This window comes from Larus michahellis, chromosome 3, assembly GCF_964199755.1.
Source record: "Larus michahellis chromosome 3, bLarMic1.1, whole genome shotgun sequence".
Taxonomy (NCBI): domain Eukaryota; kingdom Metazoa; phylum Chordata; class Aves; order Charadriiformes; family Laridae; genus Larus; species Larus michahellis.
In genome coordinates this window covers 81,331,286-81,352,982 of record NC_133898.1, presented here as the reverse complement: position 1 = coordinate 81,352,982, position 21,697 = coordinate 81,331,286, and the positions used below count along the sequence as shown (strand labels likewise).

Genomic DNA, 21,697 nt, shown 5'->3' with positions numbered 1-21,697 from the left:
AAATCTTACCTCCTTACACAGGAAAGGGAGATGGTTGCAGGATGTCACAGACTGTGTCTGTACTGAGGGACTCATAAGTGCTGTGGGTGGTATGGTTGCCCACCCGACACAGGCCAAGGCCTGTGGCATCTCCCTTCACCCCATGTGGAGGAGAGCTGGTTGCGTGATGCCAAGGGAGCTGTATGCTCTGCAACACTCGCCATGGTCTGGTTGGTTGATAGCCAAGACCCGTGGGCTGTGCCATGAAGGGCACAGGCTTAACCAACCCAGTCTCACCATGCAATGAGCCCTCATGCAGACCATCCTGTTTGATACCGGTCTAGGACCTTCAGAATGGCAAACTCCCATGTATTTGTAACCTCAGTGCCCAACCTTTCTATACTGACTTTGTTTATAGGCTGAAACATTTCTCAGGAACAAAGACACTGCTCATGTCTGCCCGTTTACTTCTAAGGCAGTTGGTGACCACTGTTTTTTAATGCATGTTGTTATGTTCCCTGTGCTCAGCTGAGCAGGAAGAATCGTTCTCCGGGCAAGAAGTCCATTTTCCACTACAACAGAGGAAAGGTGTTTTTCGGTAGATAGATCTGCAAGGTGGCATTAAACTCAAGCGAAGCTAGTACTTGGGAAGGAACTCAGCTCTCAAAACTTGACTTTTTTTTCCCATTTTAGTCTTTCTCTTTCCGACTATATGCAAAGGACAGTAGCTCTCCTTGATTTGCAGGGGAATTAGTACGCTTTTTTAGCTCCTCTGGCCTTCAAAGTGCCTGTGCCACTTTTGAAATATGACTTCAAGAACTTGGAAAAGAACCGTTTGTTCCTACTTGGAAATTAGGATAATTTTTATATCAATATGCAGAAATTTCTGAGGTTCCTTCATACCAGGAGCCACTTAAATAGGCAACGTGGAGGCACGAGTGTAGTATTCTGTGTTTGTGGGGAAGAAAACTGATTTTCCAGACAAGTGATCTAGATATACAATTATTTATACATATTTGAAAGTGTGAATATCTGGGAATATTCATATTTTATTTGCAGATGATTGAATGTCGAGAATGTTGTCTGACTCTGCTGCTGCTACAGTTTCATTATGCCTGTGCTCAATGAGAAATGTTTTTTTTCTGTGACTTTCAATGATCCCAGTGAATTATTATATCATAAAGCTAGGGTAAATGAAAGCACACAGAATTGCAAATCTGCACTGATTTAGTAGGAAGAGCTGCCAGTCTTTATGAGAGCAAGCACAGAATTGATATTCATGATATTTTAGGAAGGAAATGCAAGTCTAACAAGTCAGAGCGGTTCAGCAAGTGGAAGAAATTCAGTGTTGGGGGAGTGAAACAGAGGACCAGCTGCTGCAACCAACCACACCGGCCGCTTCATTTTCTCCTGGACGTTCTCCAGGTTTACTCTGTACCATCAAAAAGTATTTATTACAGACTGGCCAAGCCCCCTCCACTGGGTAGGGGTCAGTCTGGTGCACGTGCAAATCCCGAGCACTACCTGCTTTACATTGTGCATTGAAAAACCATAGTGATGGGGTCTCGATCCTAAGGGCATGTTCCCAGATGCCCTGTTTCTCAGTGTGAACTGGTGGTCTGAGCTCTAGGGTTGTCTCGCCGTACCCTGTCGATGGGACTCTGGCTTCCCATCAAACCCCATGGAGATAACCTGTTCATTAAAGGAGGAAATCCAGATACCTCATAGCACTTTCTAAGTATCAGTGAGTTTACAGTTGAAAACATTGCAAAATTCTAACGAATAACAAGTAGGCCAGGATAAGGCCATTAAATATGACTTTGCTCTTCCTGTAGAACAAAACTTGATCTCAGTGCTTGTACGCCCACTTACTATCTCCCCAGCCTGATTTCCTGGCTTTTACATGGGGTACTGTGTACTAGCCAGGTACTGGCAAGGCGCAGTTAGAGCAATTTTGTATATTATTCAGTGCTGATCAGCTGGAATACGAGCACTGAAAACTCTGTGACAATTGAAAAACCTGCGATTTGAAAGTATAAATAAAAAGGCATTCAACATGTCCAGCTTAGCCCAGGCAGCCTCACCATTCCTGTTACTACCTTAATGCCAGTATGAGGAGGTACATTTTAATTTTTTTTAATTTGTCACTATTTCTTTCATCATTTATTTTGCTTCCACTGAAATTAAAAATATGGAGACTGGGAGACTTTGCCCAGAGCTCACCTCATCTCTGGTAGCTGATCCACAAGATCCAGCGTATTTTTACCTGTTGTAGATAAGGAATGAGTAAAATGAACATTGTTGCAGAGGGTATGTCTAATCTAAAGACGTTATTTGAGTGGCTCAGAAGGAAGTTATCAGCTTACCTCTTCAGAGGTGACTCTTCCTAGCTTCCATGCTTTTTTTCCCTCATTAGGCCTCCAGAAGCTTTCATTTCCGTTCAGCTGGAGAAACGGGGACCCCGAGACAGGATGCTGAACACTTTCACTCAAAAGAGAGAAGCACTGGGCAGCGGGCTGCAAAGCCCTGTAAGTACGTCAGGAGGCTCCTTAGCCTTTTCAAGAGAGACTGTTGGGTTTTGGCACACAGGCGAAGTGGTAGCTTTAAGTTAGCATTGTAGTTACTCTGTGGTTACTTTAGGGAGAAAGGTAAGCTGGTGGCAGGTGTGGAAACCTTGGTGGAGGGAAGGAGGCTGGGACGTGGCCAGGGCGTGCAGGTCAGGCGCGGGGCCGCAGATGGTGGCCCAGCTCCACCAGCAGCAGTAGGAGACTCAAGGGAACCTTCTCCCGTTGCGCCATCCCCCATGTGCAAGGCTCGTGGCCCTGAAGTGCATGGAAAGCAGCAGCAATCTGCAGACATGTGGCTAAGTAAAGGTTGTGGATGCTAACGGGCATCCTAAACCGTTTCCAGCCTAGGTAAGGAGGTAAATTCTGGCTATAGTTACGCTGATAGGTGCAGAACTGTTCTGGGCTTTTACATATGAAGCATCCAACAGTGGTGGTAGCTAGAGATGGACACTATATGAGGAAGGCTGGCTCCTTTAATAAACATTTCCAGCAGTTTTATTACTTTTTTAATTTTAAAAGGTAATAATTGTAAAGATACCATGATGGGTATAAATTTTGCCTTTTGCAAATTCCTCTTTATCCAGTGCCTAAAGGTCAGAACATGGATCCTGTATTAAACTTCTGTATCTTATGCTGAATACATTATAGGTTAGGCATGGCCTTCAAGAATTTACCAGGTCGTAAAATCAAACTCTTTCTACACAAATCCTTAATGGCTATTCTCTTTTTGAAATAGCATAAATTATTTAGTTTAATGTACTCATAAGCTTCTTGACAGCTCAGTAGGCTGAGTGTATGAAGGAATAACTCCTAGCTGCAGACTCTTTTAGGAAATATTACAGAATTTGTGAACAAAATTACATCAACCATACTTGAATAAAATAATTCTGAATTTATTTACAAGATTGCATTAACTGTCTACTGGGTCTGACATACTCGTTGAAATCTTTGATGTTTATCCTCCTTCAAGTTTTGGAATTTCATAGTTTAGATGTCTGTAATACTATACATAATCTTGTAGGGTTTTTAAAATTATATTAATAGGAAATGTTACAAGTGTTTTGGTTTTGTTAGATTCACAGTACATATAAGTCCTATATGCATGATAATAAGAAGAAAATATTGTCTCATTATAGGATGAAGTGCTGAAACTGAAAAGAGATGTTATTGTTGAATATTGCCATAAGTAAGTATATCTGACATAGACATTTACTGTATGTCTAATAGATGTTTAATATAGATCTAGTGTAGACATTTCCATACAAGCACATCATGTTTTAAACATGACTCTTGTTCTGAGGGCATCTTTTTCATGTTGATAACATGAATTTACGTACTTCCTTATTCAGAATATTATGACTATACCTGTAAGCCATTTTGCAAGCTGAGAAAAGAAAAACATTTTCAGTGGTTTAGCACGATAACATTACAGGCAGTACAAACCATGTTGCTGGATGAGTAAAACCACAAAGAAACTATTTGGTTTCTTTATGAGGAGAAAGGATTGATGATGGGATGCTAAGTAAAGGCGCACAACACCAATGCTTTTTTGGTATTTCATCAGAAATACCAGATAAACATCGTTGACATGAGTGATAAATTGCAGTGGAAATAACGTGCAGTAGATCAGAGAATGAACGAGTGGGATGTACTAGCCTGTGAATTCCATCTAGTTTGTACGACAACTTGGGAAAAAAGAGAAGTTCAAACAGAGGGGGAGTTGATTTTTTTTTTTTTTTAATCCTGTGTTCCTATGTCATTGTCCAGTATTTTACGGTTTTTATTCCCAGGTAAGTTTACGTTTCTGGGACCTTTGTCTTGCACACAATATATTGAGATTGGGCACATGTGCCAATAAAGAAAGAAAAAAAAAAAAGGGGAAATGAGCTATTTCTTGTCTGCTTTCACTGAGAAACAGACCGTACTTGGTATGTCGCACTAGACTGGTTTATGTGTTACCTTTCTACTGGAGTGTGTAGCCTGTTCTGAAGCCACCTAAGAGCTGGATGTTCTAAATCCACTCTGTCGAAAGCCTGGACGAAAACCTGGCACGTGGCCAGCATCCAGGTCTGTCTTCTCCTCGTATGCCCAGCTGTGCAGAGGTGCCTTCGAGCAGCCTTGGGAAAGAGCGTGGCAAGGAGCAAGCTGCAAGTAGGGCGGCTGTTTCAGTAAGCCATGTTTCACAAATGACGTAGATTTGTGTCACGCTGCAGATGGAGACTGCGTTCAGCCCAGGTACAGCTTATCAAGTGAGTAGGTAAGGCCAGACCCATGGGTCTGGAGGCAGCTTGCGGCCAGGGGCTGGAGCAGAGTTTCAGTGCAGCTCAGTGACGATGGAATCTGACTCAGGGTCACACCGTCTCATTACCAGTTCTGCAGTTAACTCATGATCTCACTTACCTCCTTCCTGCTTCTGCTTCCTTATCATAACGTAAGCATCAACAGCTCCCACAAAGCGGCTGCTGTATTAGCTTGCAGATATTTCCAAGGCATTGTAAAGACATCTGTGTGATGAAAAGCACTAAATCTAAAGTTTACCTTGGTTCTTAAATGCCACTTTCATGATTTTTATCCTGCTGGTTGTCACGCTACAGAAGAATCGTAGCTTGTAAATTTTGCTGTAGAAGGTGCCAAAGTTGTCCATACAGAAGGAGATTAACCTCAACAAAGGTAGAGTGTATCTGGACAGATGACGCTCTGCACAACACTACAGATTTTAATTATTCTTTTTCAGGCTGAATCAGCGTGTGTCCCAGCATGCCCTGAGAGCTCAGCTCATTGGGTACTACAATAGCCTAAGAAGCCTTTTAGGTGATTTCCCTGTCATCAGAGACAAGTACTTCATAATTAGACTACCTCAAGGAAAAAAAGAGGAGCAAGATTTAAAGAAAAACCTTGCACCTGATCCCAGGTTTGTTTCATGTTTGCAAGCGTGTTCCTGGGGGCCAGCATCTTCAGTCAGAGTGTATTACGAAGCAAAGGTGAATACATGTTTGTAAGGGGAATGATAGTCTGAAAGTGCCCCGAGCAGTGTGTTCTGCCATTTTTCAGGCAATGCTGGTGGATGTAGAATGTGCATAGTCAGAGCTGCCTGCAAAAGCTGGCATACAAAGAAGGAAAACTTTAGAAGTGTGCTTGCTTCTACTCCCAACACCGCATGTAAGGGGGAAAGAAATGGATAATCTCATTTTCAGGATGTAAATCTTCTGCTTTAATAACAGCCTAGGCAGTGAGGGTTGTCTTACCCTTAAATTTTATTTATTTAAGATTTAAACAAAACCTGCTAATAAGTTGTAGGGTTGTGACTTGTCAGAAGTTAAGAAAGGAGAGGAAGAGCACACGACAGACTAGGGGATGACCCTGTGTCATCTTCTCCTTTCAGAAGGGACATTTTTTTGGCCATGTCACAAGGATCTCCTTCCTCAAAACTTGTGACTAGGAAGGTGAGCCCTTCTGCTGACTCTCCATAAGCGTCTGGACTCCCCATGTTAGCACCAGCAGGCAGATGGTTTTAGATGTGAAAGCAGTCACCCAGGACACTGGTTTTGCTCTTGGTCACCTTGTTCCCAGCAACAGAGAGGCTCAGAGGTAAACATAAAAGCCCCCACTTGTTAAAGTTCAGTCAAAAGCTTTAGTTCCGATTACAAAGGTTGGGAGCGTAGTTACAAGCACAACAAGTCATAAAATGTGACTCAACAAGATACTTGAGCAGGTTATCATCATCACCCCTTCCCTGTTTTTTAACTGCATGCCAGCTGCAGGCCTGTGGAGCTACGCCAGTCTTGGGCTACCTTTTGTCTTGCTAGTAATTGCTGGGGAGTTACCCCATCACAGGCCCATGGCATGGGCCATTTTTCTTCCTTTATCTACCTGCTTTTATTGGATGTTGTCTAAGGTACTGCTGTCTCGGATGCCCTGAGATGCTTTAGTTCTATAGTATTTTGCATATTATCATAAAAAGTTGTACACAGGCCATACATAACACATTTGCTCTTTGCTTTAGAAGGAGCCTTCTCTGGACACAGTAACAGAAGAGATACTAGTAATCCTAGAGCAAAATGTTTTAGTATACTTAGGTTTCAAGCTGAAGCTACCCCCCATGCCAGATTGTTTCAGTCTGGGGGTTTGTGGGTCACACAGTGTCCATCTTCTGCCCTGAACTCATTTGGGAGTTAGGACCAAGCATGGTTACATGTCATAGCAACTGCTTTGGTTGCCATCCTAGCTTGTTAGCAAGGACTAGGTCAAATATGATTTATTTGCCCAGAGAAACTGAGTTCAGCTGCAGAACCTATGCTTCTGCAGTTCATGCTATGCGCTACCTCCTACTCTTGGTGTCATGGGGACGTCAAGCAAAGAATAAAGCCGTGGTGTGTTTCAGGAGCATCCATCTTGTGACAGAGAAGGTCTTGAAGAGCATTGCCTCTGTTGGAACGTTCAACACAGAAAGCAGCAAGTCCTAGCATTGTGCACCCTAATCAGATATTGGTTCGTGCCTTTTGGACCTGTAACTTTTCAACAGCAAGAAAATATTTCAATACCCTATAATACTGTATAGGGTTATACTATTACACTTCCAAAATGCTAATATAAGCATAGTAACTTATAAGCAGTTACAGGTTGTCCTTTTACTCTTTAAAATGGAACATCTGAAACAATGAAACAGCCTAGAAAATATATGCCCTTTTGTTCTTTAAGTAGCCCCGAATTTTCTGAGGTTGCCTTTTCTCCTTCTGTGCTTCACCACTTGCCTGTGTCCAGCAGCTTGCGGCCCATCCACACTCATATCACTCACTATACCATGCTGCTTTTCTGCATTTGATGTAGAAAGGAAACCAGGAGCAAATCCTTATCTGACGGAGGGAGGCAGACGTGAAGGTGTCCGGCCAGCAGCAACTGTGGGGATGGCTGCAGCACGCCCTTTGCACCTGCATCGACCTGCCCCTTGACGTTCACGCCAGAAAGGGAGCTGCAGGGAGCTGGAGAAAAGGCTTTAATTAAAAATGGCCCCTGCCCTTTCAGCCCCTATGCCCTTTTTTTGTCCCCGCTTTATCAGTTATTACCAGTTAATGTTTCATTTTCTGTTGTTGTTCAATTGAAGCTAAGAAGCACCTTGTAGACAGCAACTGTCAATTAGTTATGATGAAAGCAGAAATTTAGCTTCCATCTTGCCTGCATTTAGAGGGTTGTAGCGGGACACTAATTCAATTGCTTTCTTATCTTCTGAACTAATCTTGTAGTACGCATTTGTGGCTGCCAAGGGTTTCGGGGGTGAGCAGGTCCTGCTTTCCCTCTCTCTTCCTCTGAGAAGGACCTGCATCTGGCTGGAACAAACAGTGCGTGTGGGGGGGAAAGGTGGCTGGTTACAGCAGAGGAAATACAGGGAGGGAAAAAGATAGTTTGGAGTGAAGAGGGGGAAAAAGAGAAAAAACAAATGGAATAAAGAAGAAAGGAAGAAAGGAAAGAAGAGACTCTTGGGGAGGAGTGGAAGAAACGATAATTGGAATAGTTATAATGAAGAGCTTTCTGCAAATATATGTATGTATTTCCATAAGCCTATAATTCATTAACATCGATGGGAAAAGTTTGAGAACAGCCCACCTAACTTGAGATGCCTGTATCTGACTAGGCTCCCCTGATAATCAGCAGGTGCTTCAAAGGAATGACCCATTTCAGACTCCTGCTTTAGGATGAGATGGGTCGTGTCCTGGAAGTGCCTCTTTCTCTCTCTGGCAACTCAAGGGGGGTGCTCGTATTGTCAACATCCGCATTTTGTCAGACGAACCCCCTGCCCTTCCTCATTTTGCTGTCTTTATGTTATATAGAGTCCAGCTGCAGCAGGAAAGGCTGTGGATACAAACCCTGCACCCACCCTTGCTGCCTTACCTAAGCCGTAGCAGTATAAAAGATTCCTGCAGTGACTGCTGTCTTAAAAGTAAATGTTAGAAGCAGGAAGAAAGGAAAATGTAGGGCTGTGGTTTCTGTGTGGTGGTGCCATCCTGTTCTTCCCTTCCCCCAGCCTTTTTCTTTGTTCCTGGACTTGGCGTATGAAACTAGGTCATAGCTCTTAGCCATACATGTTTTAAAAGCAGCAGTCACTCTGTGGGCATGACATAGCATCTCTGGGATGTTTGGGGGGGGTTTAGGTTTTTTTTTTTTACACAATGTAGAAAATCTGTTTTATTTGGGATTAAACTGTGTTTTCTTGGGAGACGGCACTGCAAATCGTTCATGTGTTGCCAGGGTAGGCAGCAGCTTATCTGGATGCAGTGGACTGTCCTCATTTTCTGGCCGAAGAAGGTAGGTGCCACATCATAGCAGGGTGACACAGCGTGTGACTCCTTCGCAAACGCAGCTACGGAGAAGCCACCCTTAACGTCCTGTGGTGAGGTGGGGAAATAGAGCCTCTGTGGCAGGCTGCCCACAGTCCTCTTCCGCTGAAGCCTGTAAAGATGAAGCACATCTGGAAAGTGTGTGTGCTTCTGCCTTTGGAGGAAACCCTGGTTGCTCTCTCCCCGCTGGTATTGTTTACGAACTGTGATGTAAAGGGGAGGAAATGGAGAGTGTGAATACTAATCTCACCCTGAAAAAGCGTCACTTATATGGTTTCTTTAGGTACAATTAGTGCTTATCATTCTAGTGCAAAAGTTAGTAGGGCACAGCTGGTTAAACAAACCCTGCCCAAATATAATTTCCGTGCATACAACACAGAGTATTTAACCTTTCATTACTCCATCCCACCCAAACCAAAGGTCTATTTTTTGCATTCAGCCTTGTGGGGATTTTTTTCAGACAAAAGGAAAAAAAAATAAATTAAAAGCCCTGCAAAACTTACTTCAGAAAGAGCTGAACTTAATCTCCAAGCTGAATATTTATCTTTTATTTCAGAATGTACTAGCTGCGTATTATACTTCATCTTCATGTATGTGAAGACAAGAAATGGCACATTGTATATAAAAACAGGAAAATACATTATTCATGTAATAAATGTTGTATTTTCATATCTTCTGGCAAAAAAAAAGTGGGCTGCCTACTAGTAATTGCATATCCTATTTTAAAATAATGGTATAGATTTTTAATACCTGCCTGCTGCTTTGCCCTGCCTGTCTCCTGTTCTAGCCAGCAAAAGCGTATTCCCAGAGGAAGGGACGCTGAATGCCCTCAGCACAGCAGCTCACATCCCTGCTTTATAGATCAGGTGCTTTAAGAAAGTTTCTTTCAAATTTCTCTCACATTCAGCAGGTTTTGGAGGTCAAACCTTTACCCGGTATTCTACACATCAAAGCTAAATCACGTTAGGTCTAAAATACACTTGCTCCAAATCATAAAGGCGAATCTTATGTCCAAGGAACAGTTTTATCAAACTTAAAAACATATATATTTCTGGGAAGTGACAGGCAGAAGGAATCCTCAAAATGCTAAACACCTCTCACTTTTTTGCAATAATTCAGATCCTTCCATCCTCAACCACGCTCTTTGCTGTCTCCAGATGGACACACCTTCCTGAACTTGTGGTTCATCCCTCAGCCCACTGAAGTGCTGATCATGTTCAAAATGCTTCCAGAGAAGGTCAGTATTTGCTAATGCTAAAAGAGATTTTGTTCTGGGTGGCAGGCCACGCACATTTTTTCATGTACATTACAGTTTTTCTTGTCATTGGAGATGCAGAAATAAACATCAGTGATTTTAATCTGGATGCAGCTAGCATTTGCCACTGATGAAGGGTGGTGGCGGAGTGTCTGTCAGGGAGGAGAGACCTTTGGTCCTCTGGGTTCAGAGGTAGAAACAACAGTAAAAGCAAAGGAAGGATCCTCTAGTTAAATATCTAAAGGTCTTTAATGATCAAAAGTAATTAAAACCCAGCCATTTGTGCTGCCTCTTCCTATTTGTGAAAGCATTCCCCATCCCACCAGTTTATCAAGGTTTGTCCCTGTCCCCGCGTACACAGAAGTGGCAGGCTGGGACCTTTATGTCCTCTGACTTATTTCTGCTGAAATAAGGAGAGGAGACAGGAGGGAGGAGGTACCTGGGCCGGCCCTGGCGGTGCAGGAGCTGGAGGTGTTGCAGCGCAGGGGGGAAGGACTGCCTGGCCATGACTATCTATTTGGGTAGATATAAACACTGAAAAAAGGGGTTGTAGGAGACACTGGGGAAGCAGTTTCTGAACCAGAAGCTGTAACACCAGGTGGGATGGTGACAGCTGGGAGTGATATGCTGAGCCTGAACAAAATCCAGGGCTTGACCTTGCTCTGGGAGCCCTGGTGGCATCCCAGGGAGGTCTCATTTGGTGCCCAGGAGTGGTTGTGGCCCGGGAAGCAAAAGTATTTGCTACTTTGGCGTGTTTGCTTAGAGACGAGCATCTGGATCGTTTACTTTGTGCATTTGTCTTGTCTGCAGACTGATCTCAGAGCTCTCCACCTAAGCCTAGAAATTGTTGGCGCATTTCATGATGTGGTTTCGTATTTCCTGGCTTTTGCTCAGTTAGGAAATTCCCCAAACTGCTTTTGTGCCTTAAACCCAGAGCCTCTGACCCCAGACTGGGGAGGGACTGACAGGATTGGTACATAACAAGTACTGTGTGCTTAAGATAGATGGTTCCAGGTGCAAAAAAGTATGAAATGCTGATGGTGAGAAAGGGACAAAAGGAGCATGAACATGCGATTGATGTTAACTGAAGAATAAAATCAAGATTAAATTCCAGTCTTATTTTTTTCTTTTTCCTGCTCCATTCTGTTGTTGGAAGACTGTTGGGTTTTGGTAGCATGTCCACAGCATCACAGATCTGTCACAAACTCACAGAAAAGCAACATACCTACAAGGCTCGGGAGGTCTGCTCTGGCAGAGAACAGAGAACATAGTCCAAAAATTGCTCTTCCGCATCTAGCAAGTGTCTGTTAAGCCATCTGTCAGCCCATGATGATTTTGTCTTTGCCAGAAGATTAAAAAAGGCAGGCTTTGGTTCCTCTAGTAAATCTGTTGCTTGGTTCTCTTTCCAAAGGATCAAATAGCTGAGGTGTGTGTCATCCTGCATGAACATGTATTTTTACAGAAATGGTACTGGTTCGCCTAATGGCTTTGACCTGCTGTTAATGTTAATGTTAATGTTAATGTTAAACTGTACTGCAGGAGTGGGATGTGTCTACCTGTAGTGGCTACCAGTTAGGTACATAGCTACTGGTATCTAACAACTGGGTAGGTACCTCTGCTGTGACTGGATGCCTTCTCTGGACACCGTTACAAAGACATCTCCAGAGGAGCTGCTCATCCCAAGCTAAAATGTGTTCAAAGTGGGATGAAACCCTCTTTAGAGGTGCCCAAGATTGCAGGAGCACAATTAACCTTAGCGCCTGATAATTAGGCAACTAAAGTCAGATGAGCTAATCCTGTCCCAAGTGTTGAAGTGTTCTTGGCATTTGGCTTTTCAGCCACTGGATTATTCCCACAGTATAGTGAGCTGGGGTTTCAAAACTTGGCATGTTATGCACACGTTCTCCTCTGTGGAGGTATGTGCTGCATGGCTGGACTGTTCTCATGCCCACGTTTATATATTGGCCTACCAGCATCTTAAGGGGGCCTACAAGAAAGCCGGTGAGGGACTTTTTAGGATGTTGGGTAATGGTAGGACTAGAGGGAATGGATCAAAACTAGAGATGGGACGATTCAGACTGGATGTTAGGAAGAAGTTCTTCACCATGAGGGTGGTGAGGCACTGGAACAGGTTGCCCAGAGAGGTGGTGGAAGCCCCATCCCTGTCAGTGTTCAAGGCCAGGCTGGATGGGGCTTTGAGCAACCTGATCTAGTGGGAGGTGTCCCTGCCCATGGCAGGGGGGTTGGAACTGTGTGATCTTTAAGGTCCCTTCCAACCCGAACTATTCTATGATTCTATATCTGTACATTTGGCACTGCTCAGACGCAACTCAGGAGTAAAAACTTTACCTGCACAGCTTCACTTCTGTCCTGGCATCTCTTAAAAATGAAAAATTGATTATGACAATTGCATAAAAATATTAAATTCTTCAAGAATTGAGAAAAATATATAAAAGACTAGCTTTGTCTTTTAATGTCTCCAGATTTTATCCCTTATGTATTTTTCTTTTTATGTGAGTAAGATTTTTATTGTTGGTTCTGAATTTATCTTCTTGAAATTTAATTTTGGAAGGGAAGAAAGGACTCAGTGAATCATAAATACTTGTTATAGCTTTTATTTTAATACTGTGCTTGTGAACGTTTGATTTTGAAGTGGGCTTATTTTCTCTAACAAAAGGCACTCCCTGTTCTGTGGTACGCGCTCATTGTAGTGCATATTAGTAACTTCATTTGTATATGGCTGAGAAAGCCCATGTAGATTAGCATGTTTAATGAGCTTTGAAACAATCAAGAAGACTCAGCTCAGTGATCAGTGAGAATCCACATAACCAGATGTAGGAGGAATATTATGTACGATGTATTTCAATTTCAGACATGTCTAATGTGTGCCTGGCTACCACGCTTTTAAAACAGAAAATAAAACAAGATGGAGTCCTCAGTACTCTGCTGCCTCTGTAACGCATTTTGCACAGACATTTTAACACCATTGCTCCTGACCAAAGGATCATTTTTGTTGCTGCTGACGTGGAATAATTTCCTTCTCCCCCACATCAGACCATTTAACTTCCTTAAAAGATGGCAGCCCCTGCAGCCTGACAGAGAGAACATTGGGTTTCTATAACAGGTGCTTTCAAGTTAAATCACGTCTGCAGTGGCCATGCCCTGGGAGGCAGTCAAGCCCTGTGCATGCATTTCCTACAAACACCAAGTAAGAGCAGGTGCTTTTGTAAGGGTAATGACTTGTAGGGACCCATTGCTCCAGGAAGTTTTTGGCTAGGCTTAAAGGGAATAAAAAAACTTTAGGGCTTCTGCAGAAAAACATCCATTAACTTGCAAAATCGACCCCCAGTAGTATTTTATTGAAAGCAGTTGGAGAAGTGTCCAGCTCTGGAGCCCTCTGGAGCCCTCAGTGTAAGAAGGACATGGACCTGTTGGAGCAGGTCCAGACGAGGGCCCCAAAGATGATCAGAGGGCTGAAGCACCTCTCCTGTGAAGACAGGCTGAGAGAGCTGGGGTTGTTCAGCCTGGAGAAGAGAAGGCTCCAGGGAGACCTTATAGCGGCCTTCCAGTACCTGAAGGGGGCCTACAGGAGAGATGGGGAGGGGCTGTTTGCAAGGGCATGTAGCGATAGGACAAGGGGCAATGGTTTTAAACTAGAGCACGGCAGGTTTACATTAGGCATTAAGGAAGAAGTTCTTTACAATGAGGGTGGTGAAACAATGGAATGTGTTGCCCAGAGTGGTGGTGGAGGCCCCATCCCTGGAGACATTCATGGCCAGGCTGGATGAGGCTCTGAGCAACCTGATCTAGTTGAAGATGTCCCTGCTTACTGCAGGGGGGTTGGACTAGGTGACCTTTAAAGGTCCCTTCCAACCCAACACATTTTATGATTAAGTTGTCCCTGTCATTCCCTACCACGCAATAACTAGTTTAGGTCTTTGAAGTAAGTACAATGCCATCTCAGGACCTGATTCTGCTCCTGTCTCACAAATTTAATCTCTATATTTTCAGTTGGAAGGGACCTACAACGATCATCTAGTCCAACCAGATATGATAATGGAAAGACAGTCCTTGTTCATCTTTTATAATAATTGATATTTTAATGGGAAAGGATAATAAAAGAACCATTCTTTTGAAATGCTTGTAACTTTTCATTCCTATGCCTTTTCCTCCCTGACCTTACTGCATCCTCATAATTCCCCACCTGCTGTAATCTCTTTTCTTAAAGCCTGTTTTTGTAGTGTTGAAGGGGATATAAATGCATTCTTCTTCTGCCTCCGAGGGGAAAGAGGAAAAATGAAGAAAGTCATGAAGTACAAAACTCTTGGAGGAAAAAAGAGTTTACTGAACTGAGAGATTTTTATGTGTATCTCCTGAAACCTTGTCTGATAAACTTACTGTTCTTGGGACTCCAGGGACTGAACTTCAAGAGATACAGAAAATGATTGACAGCCTCCATAATCCACTGGATCCCAGTGAAGTAGCCAGCTGCTAGCTGCTCATAGAGAAGTGATCTTTCTACAGTTTGATGCAGCAATCAGACATCAACTACGGTAGGAATTAGAGCCTTTTAGGGATGGGGCTGGCATCTTTTTTTATAAAGAGGCTTTTTTTTTATTCATAAAGAGGCTTTTTTATTCAAAAAAACAGAAAAAAATGTAAGAAAGATTAATTTAAATTTTGTCTATGGTATCTGTTCCAAGACCATGAAATGTGTCCTATAAGTGTAGAAATTTTCCTTTCACTAAAAAAGTACCAATTTTCCTTTACCTAAAAGTGGTGAGAGTCCTTACATGCTTCATTGAGGGATCTCAACACATCATGTCAGAGTACAGCTGTCCTATTATCTGAGCATTATATCACCCTTTTATTGTGATTCGTAGTTTACTAAATCAGGGAGGCTGGTAGCTGCTACAGAGGTAGACTTAGAAGTTCATGTTCTTATTTTCCTGAAGGATCTACATTTAATTTTATATTTTCCTCTATCAAAGACTATTTAATAAGCAGGTACAGGACTTACTAGGTTTACCCTCCTGTAAAATGTTGTTTACCCCACCACAGAAAACCAACTAAGATCTACTTTTCAGGACTTTCTGAAAAATAACTGTCTCCCTTTTCTCCCCATCTTCTCCCATATGTTGTCTGTCAATAGTAGTCACAGCATGGTTTGAATGTACCCAGTGGAATAACCTTGGCAGAACCAAAACAAGGGCAGGACATGCAAAAGTAAAGTAAATTTCGACTCTCCCCCTCTCTGTAGATGCCTCACCAGAAGAGAGACAACTCCTGGACTTGCTTTTGAGTAACACTCAGGACCAAGTTCAAAATGCTGCAGTTAAAGAGCTGTTATCTAAAAGCAGCCATGATGTGCTTGCATAAAACATCCTTGAAGGAACAGTGAAAGCCGAGTAAATATCACCATAGCTGAGCTCAGCTTCAAAATGGGAAACTACATAAAAATGAGAATACTTACTGAAAACAAACTAGAAGGATTAGCTAGGGGAGTTAAATCCTTGCAGATGGCATAGAGACTCTTTGGGGACATACTGGAGGCACTCAAGAAATTCATACCACATGTGAAGAAAGACTTAAGAAAGGGTAAGAGGTTGCTGGCATGGATAAACAGCAGGATTAAACAGATTATTAAAGCAAGAAGGCATCCTTCAAAAAGCTGAACATTCATGCAAATGAAGAAAATAGAAAAGACCATGAACCGTGACAGGATAAATGTAAAAGGATTCAAGACAGCCCAGCAAATATTTTGAGGAACAATTTTGCTGAAGGCATCAACACTAATCATAAAACTTGTTTCAAATATACCAGGAGCAGGAAACCTGCCAGAGAGTCCGTAGGGCCAGTAGGTGATCAGGAGCGTTCAGTGAAGGTAAGTTGACAGCACACGTTTTTAAAAGTGATCTGTTTGTTTCTTCATTCCCTGTGGAAAAACTTGAGGAGGTTCCCACACCAAAACGTTTCTTTATGGGAGATGAATCAGAGGAGCTGCTGCAAGTGGAAGTGTTGCCAGGGAAAGTGATGGGACAAGCAGACTGAAACGAAGATGAACAAGTTGTCAAGACCAGACAATGTTCAAGAATTCTGTGAGAACTCAAGAATTTTTAATTATTTTTTTTTTCTGCAAAAAAGCCAAAGCATTAGCTATGGTGTGTAGTTTCTTGCTCAACGGAAGCAAGGTTAAGCTTCTTGCTTAACCTTGATACCTGAAGACTGGAAGTGTCTGATGTGTTGCAGTTGTTAAAAAGGACCGCAAGGGTGATCTGGCTAATCACACGTTGATTAACCCGATATCCATAGTGTTCAAATTAGCAGAAACTGCAGTGAAGTGGATGCACGGACAAACGTGATGTATTTGGGAAGAGTCAACACTGCCTTTGGGAAGTGCAGTCATGCCTTACATAGATATTGGGGTTCTCTGAAGGTGTTAACAAACATGGGTAAGGGGTTGATACAGTTTGTCTGGATTCCCTGAAAGCTTTAATAGCTGCAACAGAGGCACTTAAGGAGTCTGAGCAGCCGCTGGATATGCGAGGAGGTGGTCACATTTGTAAATAATTTAGGAAGGAGAAGACTGTAAATGGGCAGCTTTTGTGGTGGATAAGGGAGGTTACCGGTGGCTTCTCACAAAAGTTTGAACTTTCTCCTGGGCTGTTCAGGTGCTCATAGGTGACATTGAAAAGGGACTGAAGCTGAGGCGGTACAGTGTGTACGTGATACTGAGACACCCAGGGTGTGGGCATACCAAGGATGGGGCTGGCTGGAGAAGGACCTTACAAAACAGAGTGACTGCAAAATAAAACAGCAGATGGAGTTCACTGTGTTGGTAAAAAAAAACCAATCCCAATGTATAAAATGACAGCCTTTGACTTCACCATTACCATGCAGTAATGAAATATCAGAGTTATGACTGATAATTCTGTCAAAATTTCAGCTCAGTAGAGATAAAAAATAAAAAAAAAAAAAACTCAAATTGATTCCTTTTAGGAGAACAAAAATAAAACCACTACTACACTGCTGAATAAATCTGTGTTCTGGTCCCCAGCTGAGAAAGGACAGAACTCAGAAAGGTTCCCAAAGGAGTCACAGGGATGATGAAAGGCTGCTGGGTGGAACAGCTGGGGAAGAGCTCTGTAAAACCATCAGTCAGCGGCAGGGGATAAACAAGGAGTGTCTTCTCGTGTTTTTTTTGAGCACAAGGTGCATCCCAGGTGAACAGCAGGGAGCCATCTCTGAACAAAAAAGAAAAAAGGTTGTTCTTGCATTCTTGCACATGGTTTGTAATTAGGCTGTGGGATTTCTTGCTGAGGGATGTGGTGTGTGGTAGAAGTTCATAGGACTCAGAGGGAGACTGCACAGGCTCGTGGCAGACAAATCTACCAAGGATTATTAAACATTTACAATCACCTCTGGCTGAGCAAATTCCTGAGCTACAAATTCTTGGAGGCCATGAGAATATCTGTGGGAAATATCAGCACATGCTTGTTCTGGAGATTTTTGTAATCTTCTAATGAATCCACTTTTGGTCACTGTGGGAGACAGGACTCTGAGCTGGATGGACCTTTGCCCTGACCCAGTATGACCACTCTTGGGCTACCCAGTGGAGCTGTGATTGTACAGATTTGTAGACTGAAGATTCTTCTGGAGACTCGCAAGAAGATCAAACTACCTTGTGCTTTTATTTCTGTGTTTTCATGATTAAAATACTATAGGGACAACTGGCGAGGGCAAATTTTTCCTCAGATAAGGAATTGTGCGTTAACAGGAAGTAAGGAGAAATGCTGTATCTTTCATCTTTCTTTCATCTTCATCTTTCTTTTTCCTTATTGCCAGTGCAATTAGTTTCCATTTTCTCCACACCAGGGCTTCCACTGTGACACTAAATCACATTTAATCTCTTCTGAACTTCTCTGCCAAGTTTGATCCCAGAAGCTGTTATTTGTCCCTGTAATCCCTTTGTTAGTCCTGCAACCAACAGAACCCGCGCGTCATTTTTTGAAGTGCTTGTGAGTGTTTGACGAAAACAAAAGAACAAGATCCCCGCCTTTGAGTTGCCATTCAACTACAGAAAGAGCTGCAGCCTAGATTGCTTCTTATATTGCAAGAACCAGTTGATCAGGGGCTCTTTGTTTTAAAAGCATGTGAATGAAGTACAGGAGAATGGAGGGTGAAAAAGAGACTGCAATGAAATGACAAAGTCATAGCTAAGCTTGGTTGAGTAACGTATTTACATGATGAATACAGTGCAGTAAAAGTAGTTTTATGTGTGGGGTTGCAGAGCATAATGCAATCCAAGCGTGAGGAGCCAGCTGGGCCCCAGAAGCGCCATACACCTCTGGTTGGAAGAGCACTCTGCTGGTTTAGCAGCTCCTGCTGCTCAGCCGGGCTCTGGTGTGTCTGTGTGGCCCAGCCTTCGCTGGGTGAGAACAGGTCTCATGAAAATCAGCGGGGAGCGTTGTTGCTAGACCTAGCTCTGGACTTCAAGCATCCTGTAATTTAGGTTCCAAAGCTTCACAAGCACTTTTGAAAACTTGGAAAATCTTTAGTGGTTCTCCCACTTTGTATAGGAAATTATCCTAATATCTGGAATAGGAAGTAGCAGAGCTCCTGGATTACTATCCAGTCTATTAGCGACCTGAGCATCCCTCTCCATTAGCACAGGCATATGTTTTGCTGTAAACGTCCCCCGTCAGATGCACCTGTGTCTGTTTGTTTTAATTGCCATATCTGCTGCTATCCTTATCACTCGCTCCCATGTTGGATTATAATGAGGAGCAGTTAATTTTGTTATCAACCATTTGGGGAATTTTGAAGTCATCTTACTTTTTTTTTAATACAAACATTTTTTTTTGCCTTTACAGAGAGAGATTTTTGTCCTCGGGGAATGTTTCAGCCTACCAGAGTGTTACAGACAGGATACACCATGCGCTGCCTCCGTTGAGTAACTCTACGATTCAGAGTGCATTTGCTTCACAGCTAAGGCTCCCACAGCTTCTGGACCGGCAAAGCTGCCGGGTGAGTAAAGCTCACCCCCCCGAGGCACTCTTCCTCTGTTTGCACCAAGCTCCTTGGAGAACAAAGTCCTCTGTGGTTCTTGCTGGTGTGCTTACTCCTTCCCTACCATAGTGTAAAGAACCACTAATAGCTAATTAAAAAAAGAATCCCATGATCACAGCTTATTAACTTGATTCACCATTAGGAATTCTACAAAACGTTCTCTACAGGAGTGAGTAATAAAAATTTGAGATGGAATGTAATCACACTCATGTCACCAAAATGGAATTCTTCTGTATAACAGATGTTGCTGTTTCTACTAACTTTCAGTTTTGGCAATTACCCTTCTGAGTTCTCTCATCACCTGGCAGCAGTTTTAGTTGCCCAAGGTGTCTGTCATGGTTGTGTGCATGATATTTAGGTCTAGTGGTTTCTTAGCTATAGGGTCACATGGAGCTAAATAATGTCGAATGAGATACACATGTGCTAAAGAGGCACCTTGAATGACGCGGGCAAAGAAAGCTGGCGTAATGGTAAAGGAAGTAAAGATGAGTCTTGCTGATGATATTAGCATATTCCAAGGTAATAAGCAGTTTAAAATAATCATTCTAACTTCATGTTTGCTCATTTTCTTCCATCCTGCTAATTATCCAATATCAGATACTACTGTTTCACCTTTAATAATGCCTTTCCCAAGCAATGAGTTACAGGAATACAATTTTTTGCTCCCCCTGCCTTGATTTAGGTGACAACGACACATAGGACCTCCTTAGCATAACTGAGAAACAGGATTTGTACTGGCACGCAAAATCTAGATGTCTTTGATGAATAAGATGTCCTGATGCCTCTGAGATAGGACCAGCAATAAATGACTGACAGTAAGTAGGTAAGGACGTGGGAGCTATTCTGTGGAGGCAGAAGTAGCAGAGCATCTTTGTGGGAAATGTATTCTGGAATGAAACTTATTGCTTCTTTCCCAAGGAGTGATAATAGATGCTTCTCTCTTTTCCAGCACACGGCCTATTTTCAAAGTCAGAGCCGAGTGTATCACATATCAAATAGCAGCTTGGCCTCTGAGTTGCCTTTTCCTGATCAAATTAGATGGGACTCTCATAACTAATTGAATGTTGTTCTTATTTATGAACAGTCATCTCTATTCTTTCAGACACTCATGCATTTTCCTTGGAGGACATTCCTAATGGATGGAGGATTGTTTCCAGTCACTATCAACAACACAATTAATATAAATTACAACATGCAGGTACAGTGAGACAGCAGCCTTGTGCTTATGTCCAAAGAAATAAAGACAAGATGAATCTGTGATGCAGGAGGAAAACAAATACTATCTTGTTTCCTGTCTTTGTTTTGTAAAGAATAGAATTGAAAAAAAAACATCTTCCCCTTTTCTGTCCAAAAGCCCATTTTACCAATTAATTCACATTTGATCTTTCTTCAAGGAGAGCAGAGCATTTTTATTGATAATGAACCTAAGCTTATCATTTTCCTAGTGTGCTAGAACTAGAGAATCAAATAATTTTTATGCACGGGCATATGTGCTTTAGGACCATGGTGCTAAAAGTTTGAAATCTATTTGTGTTTATGACACAAACCCCCCTGTGCTGACAGTCATCTGAGATTTGCTGTTACTGGTTGAGCTCCGCGCAGCAGACCTTCAGAGACTCTCCCTCCCTCTCCAGCTGTGCCTGTGCAGCCTGAGTGATGCAGACTGAAGAGTTACGCATGGGGAGCTGGTGGCAATGCAGTTTCTAATGGAGGATGTACGGCAGAGCAGCTACAGCTCTGCTGTGGAAGATCACGCTGACTGTCAAGCTTCGTTAGCTAAGAGCAAGCAGGTACCGCTGACGACTCAGTTTGTTTGGGACTGTACTGGCTTCTGTGTAGGACTCCCGTTAGTTTTTGCAACCAAATCTCTGTGCATATAAGCAACCTAGACCTGAGGTACGCTGTAATAACCTCACCTACTCCTGTCCATCTGGTGAGAAGCAAAGGGGAAAACATCTCCTATAAATCCTGTGTGCTCTTGAGAGAAGCCCTAGATAGATCCCAAGATCCCTAGAGAGTGATGCCCCTTGTGGGCCTGTGCACCAGACTTCTGGAGAAAACAGAGACTGTCCTGACGTCTCCCTACACCCCACTGAACGTCCAGCTCTTCCTTTATCAAGAGCTCCTCAGTACAAAGGGGAAAGGAACAGCCTGGCCACTGTCTAAAACTGAATCTAGTCAAGGAGAGGCAAGGTACTTCCAGGCTGTACTTCTCCAAGTACTTGCATTGTGGCTGTGTTTGTGTGGAATGGTTGCTGGGGGCTCCTAAAGCCTGCCAGAAACTACACAAAGATTTGGTTCAAGGAATGGGGAGAGTTTCAAACTGTTTGTGATGGAAAACAGATACACTGATTGATTTGCAAGGTCAAATGGATGGAAAGGACAAATTTAGTAATTTTAAGGTCTGCTTCCCTCAAGATCTGAGTTGAGGGTTTGATTTCTGTAACAGTACTTTAGTTAGAGACCAAGCAGCGTGTGTTGCTGTTGAAAGCGAT

The 21,697-nt window shown here is 42.8% G+C and overlaps 1 protein-coding gene across 1 annotated transcript in view; it reads left to right on the top strand.

Annotated features, from left to right (window-relative positions):
• Positions 1 to 21,697, top strand: part of LOC141740544 (uncharacterized) — a 73,788-nt gene that overhangs the window by 42,520 nt on the left and 9,571 nt on the right. The window contains 3 exon segments of the mRNA XM_074579370.1: positions 2,396 to 2,507; positions 3,683 to 3,732; positions 5,281 to 5,457. Of these exon segments, the coding sequence (XP_074435471.1) occupies positions 2,396 to 2,507; positions 3,683 to 3,732; positions 5,281 to 5,457 (339 nt within the window).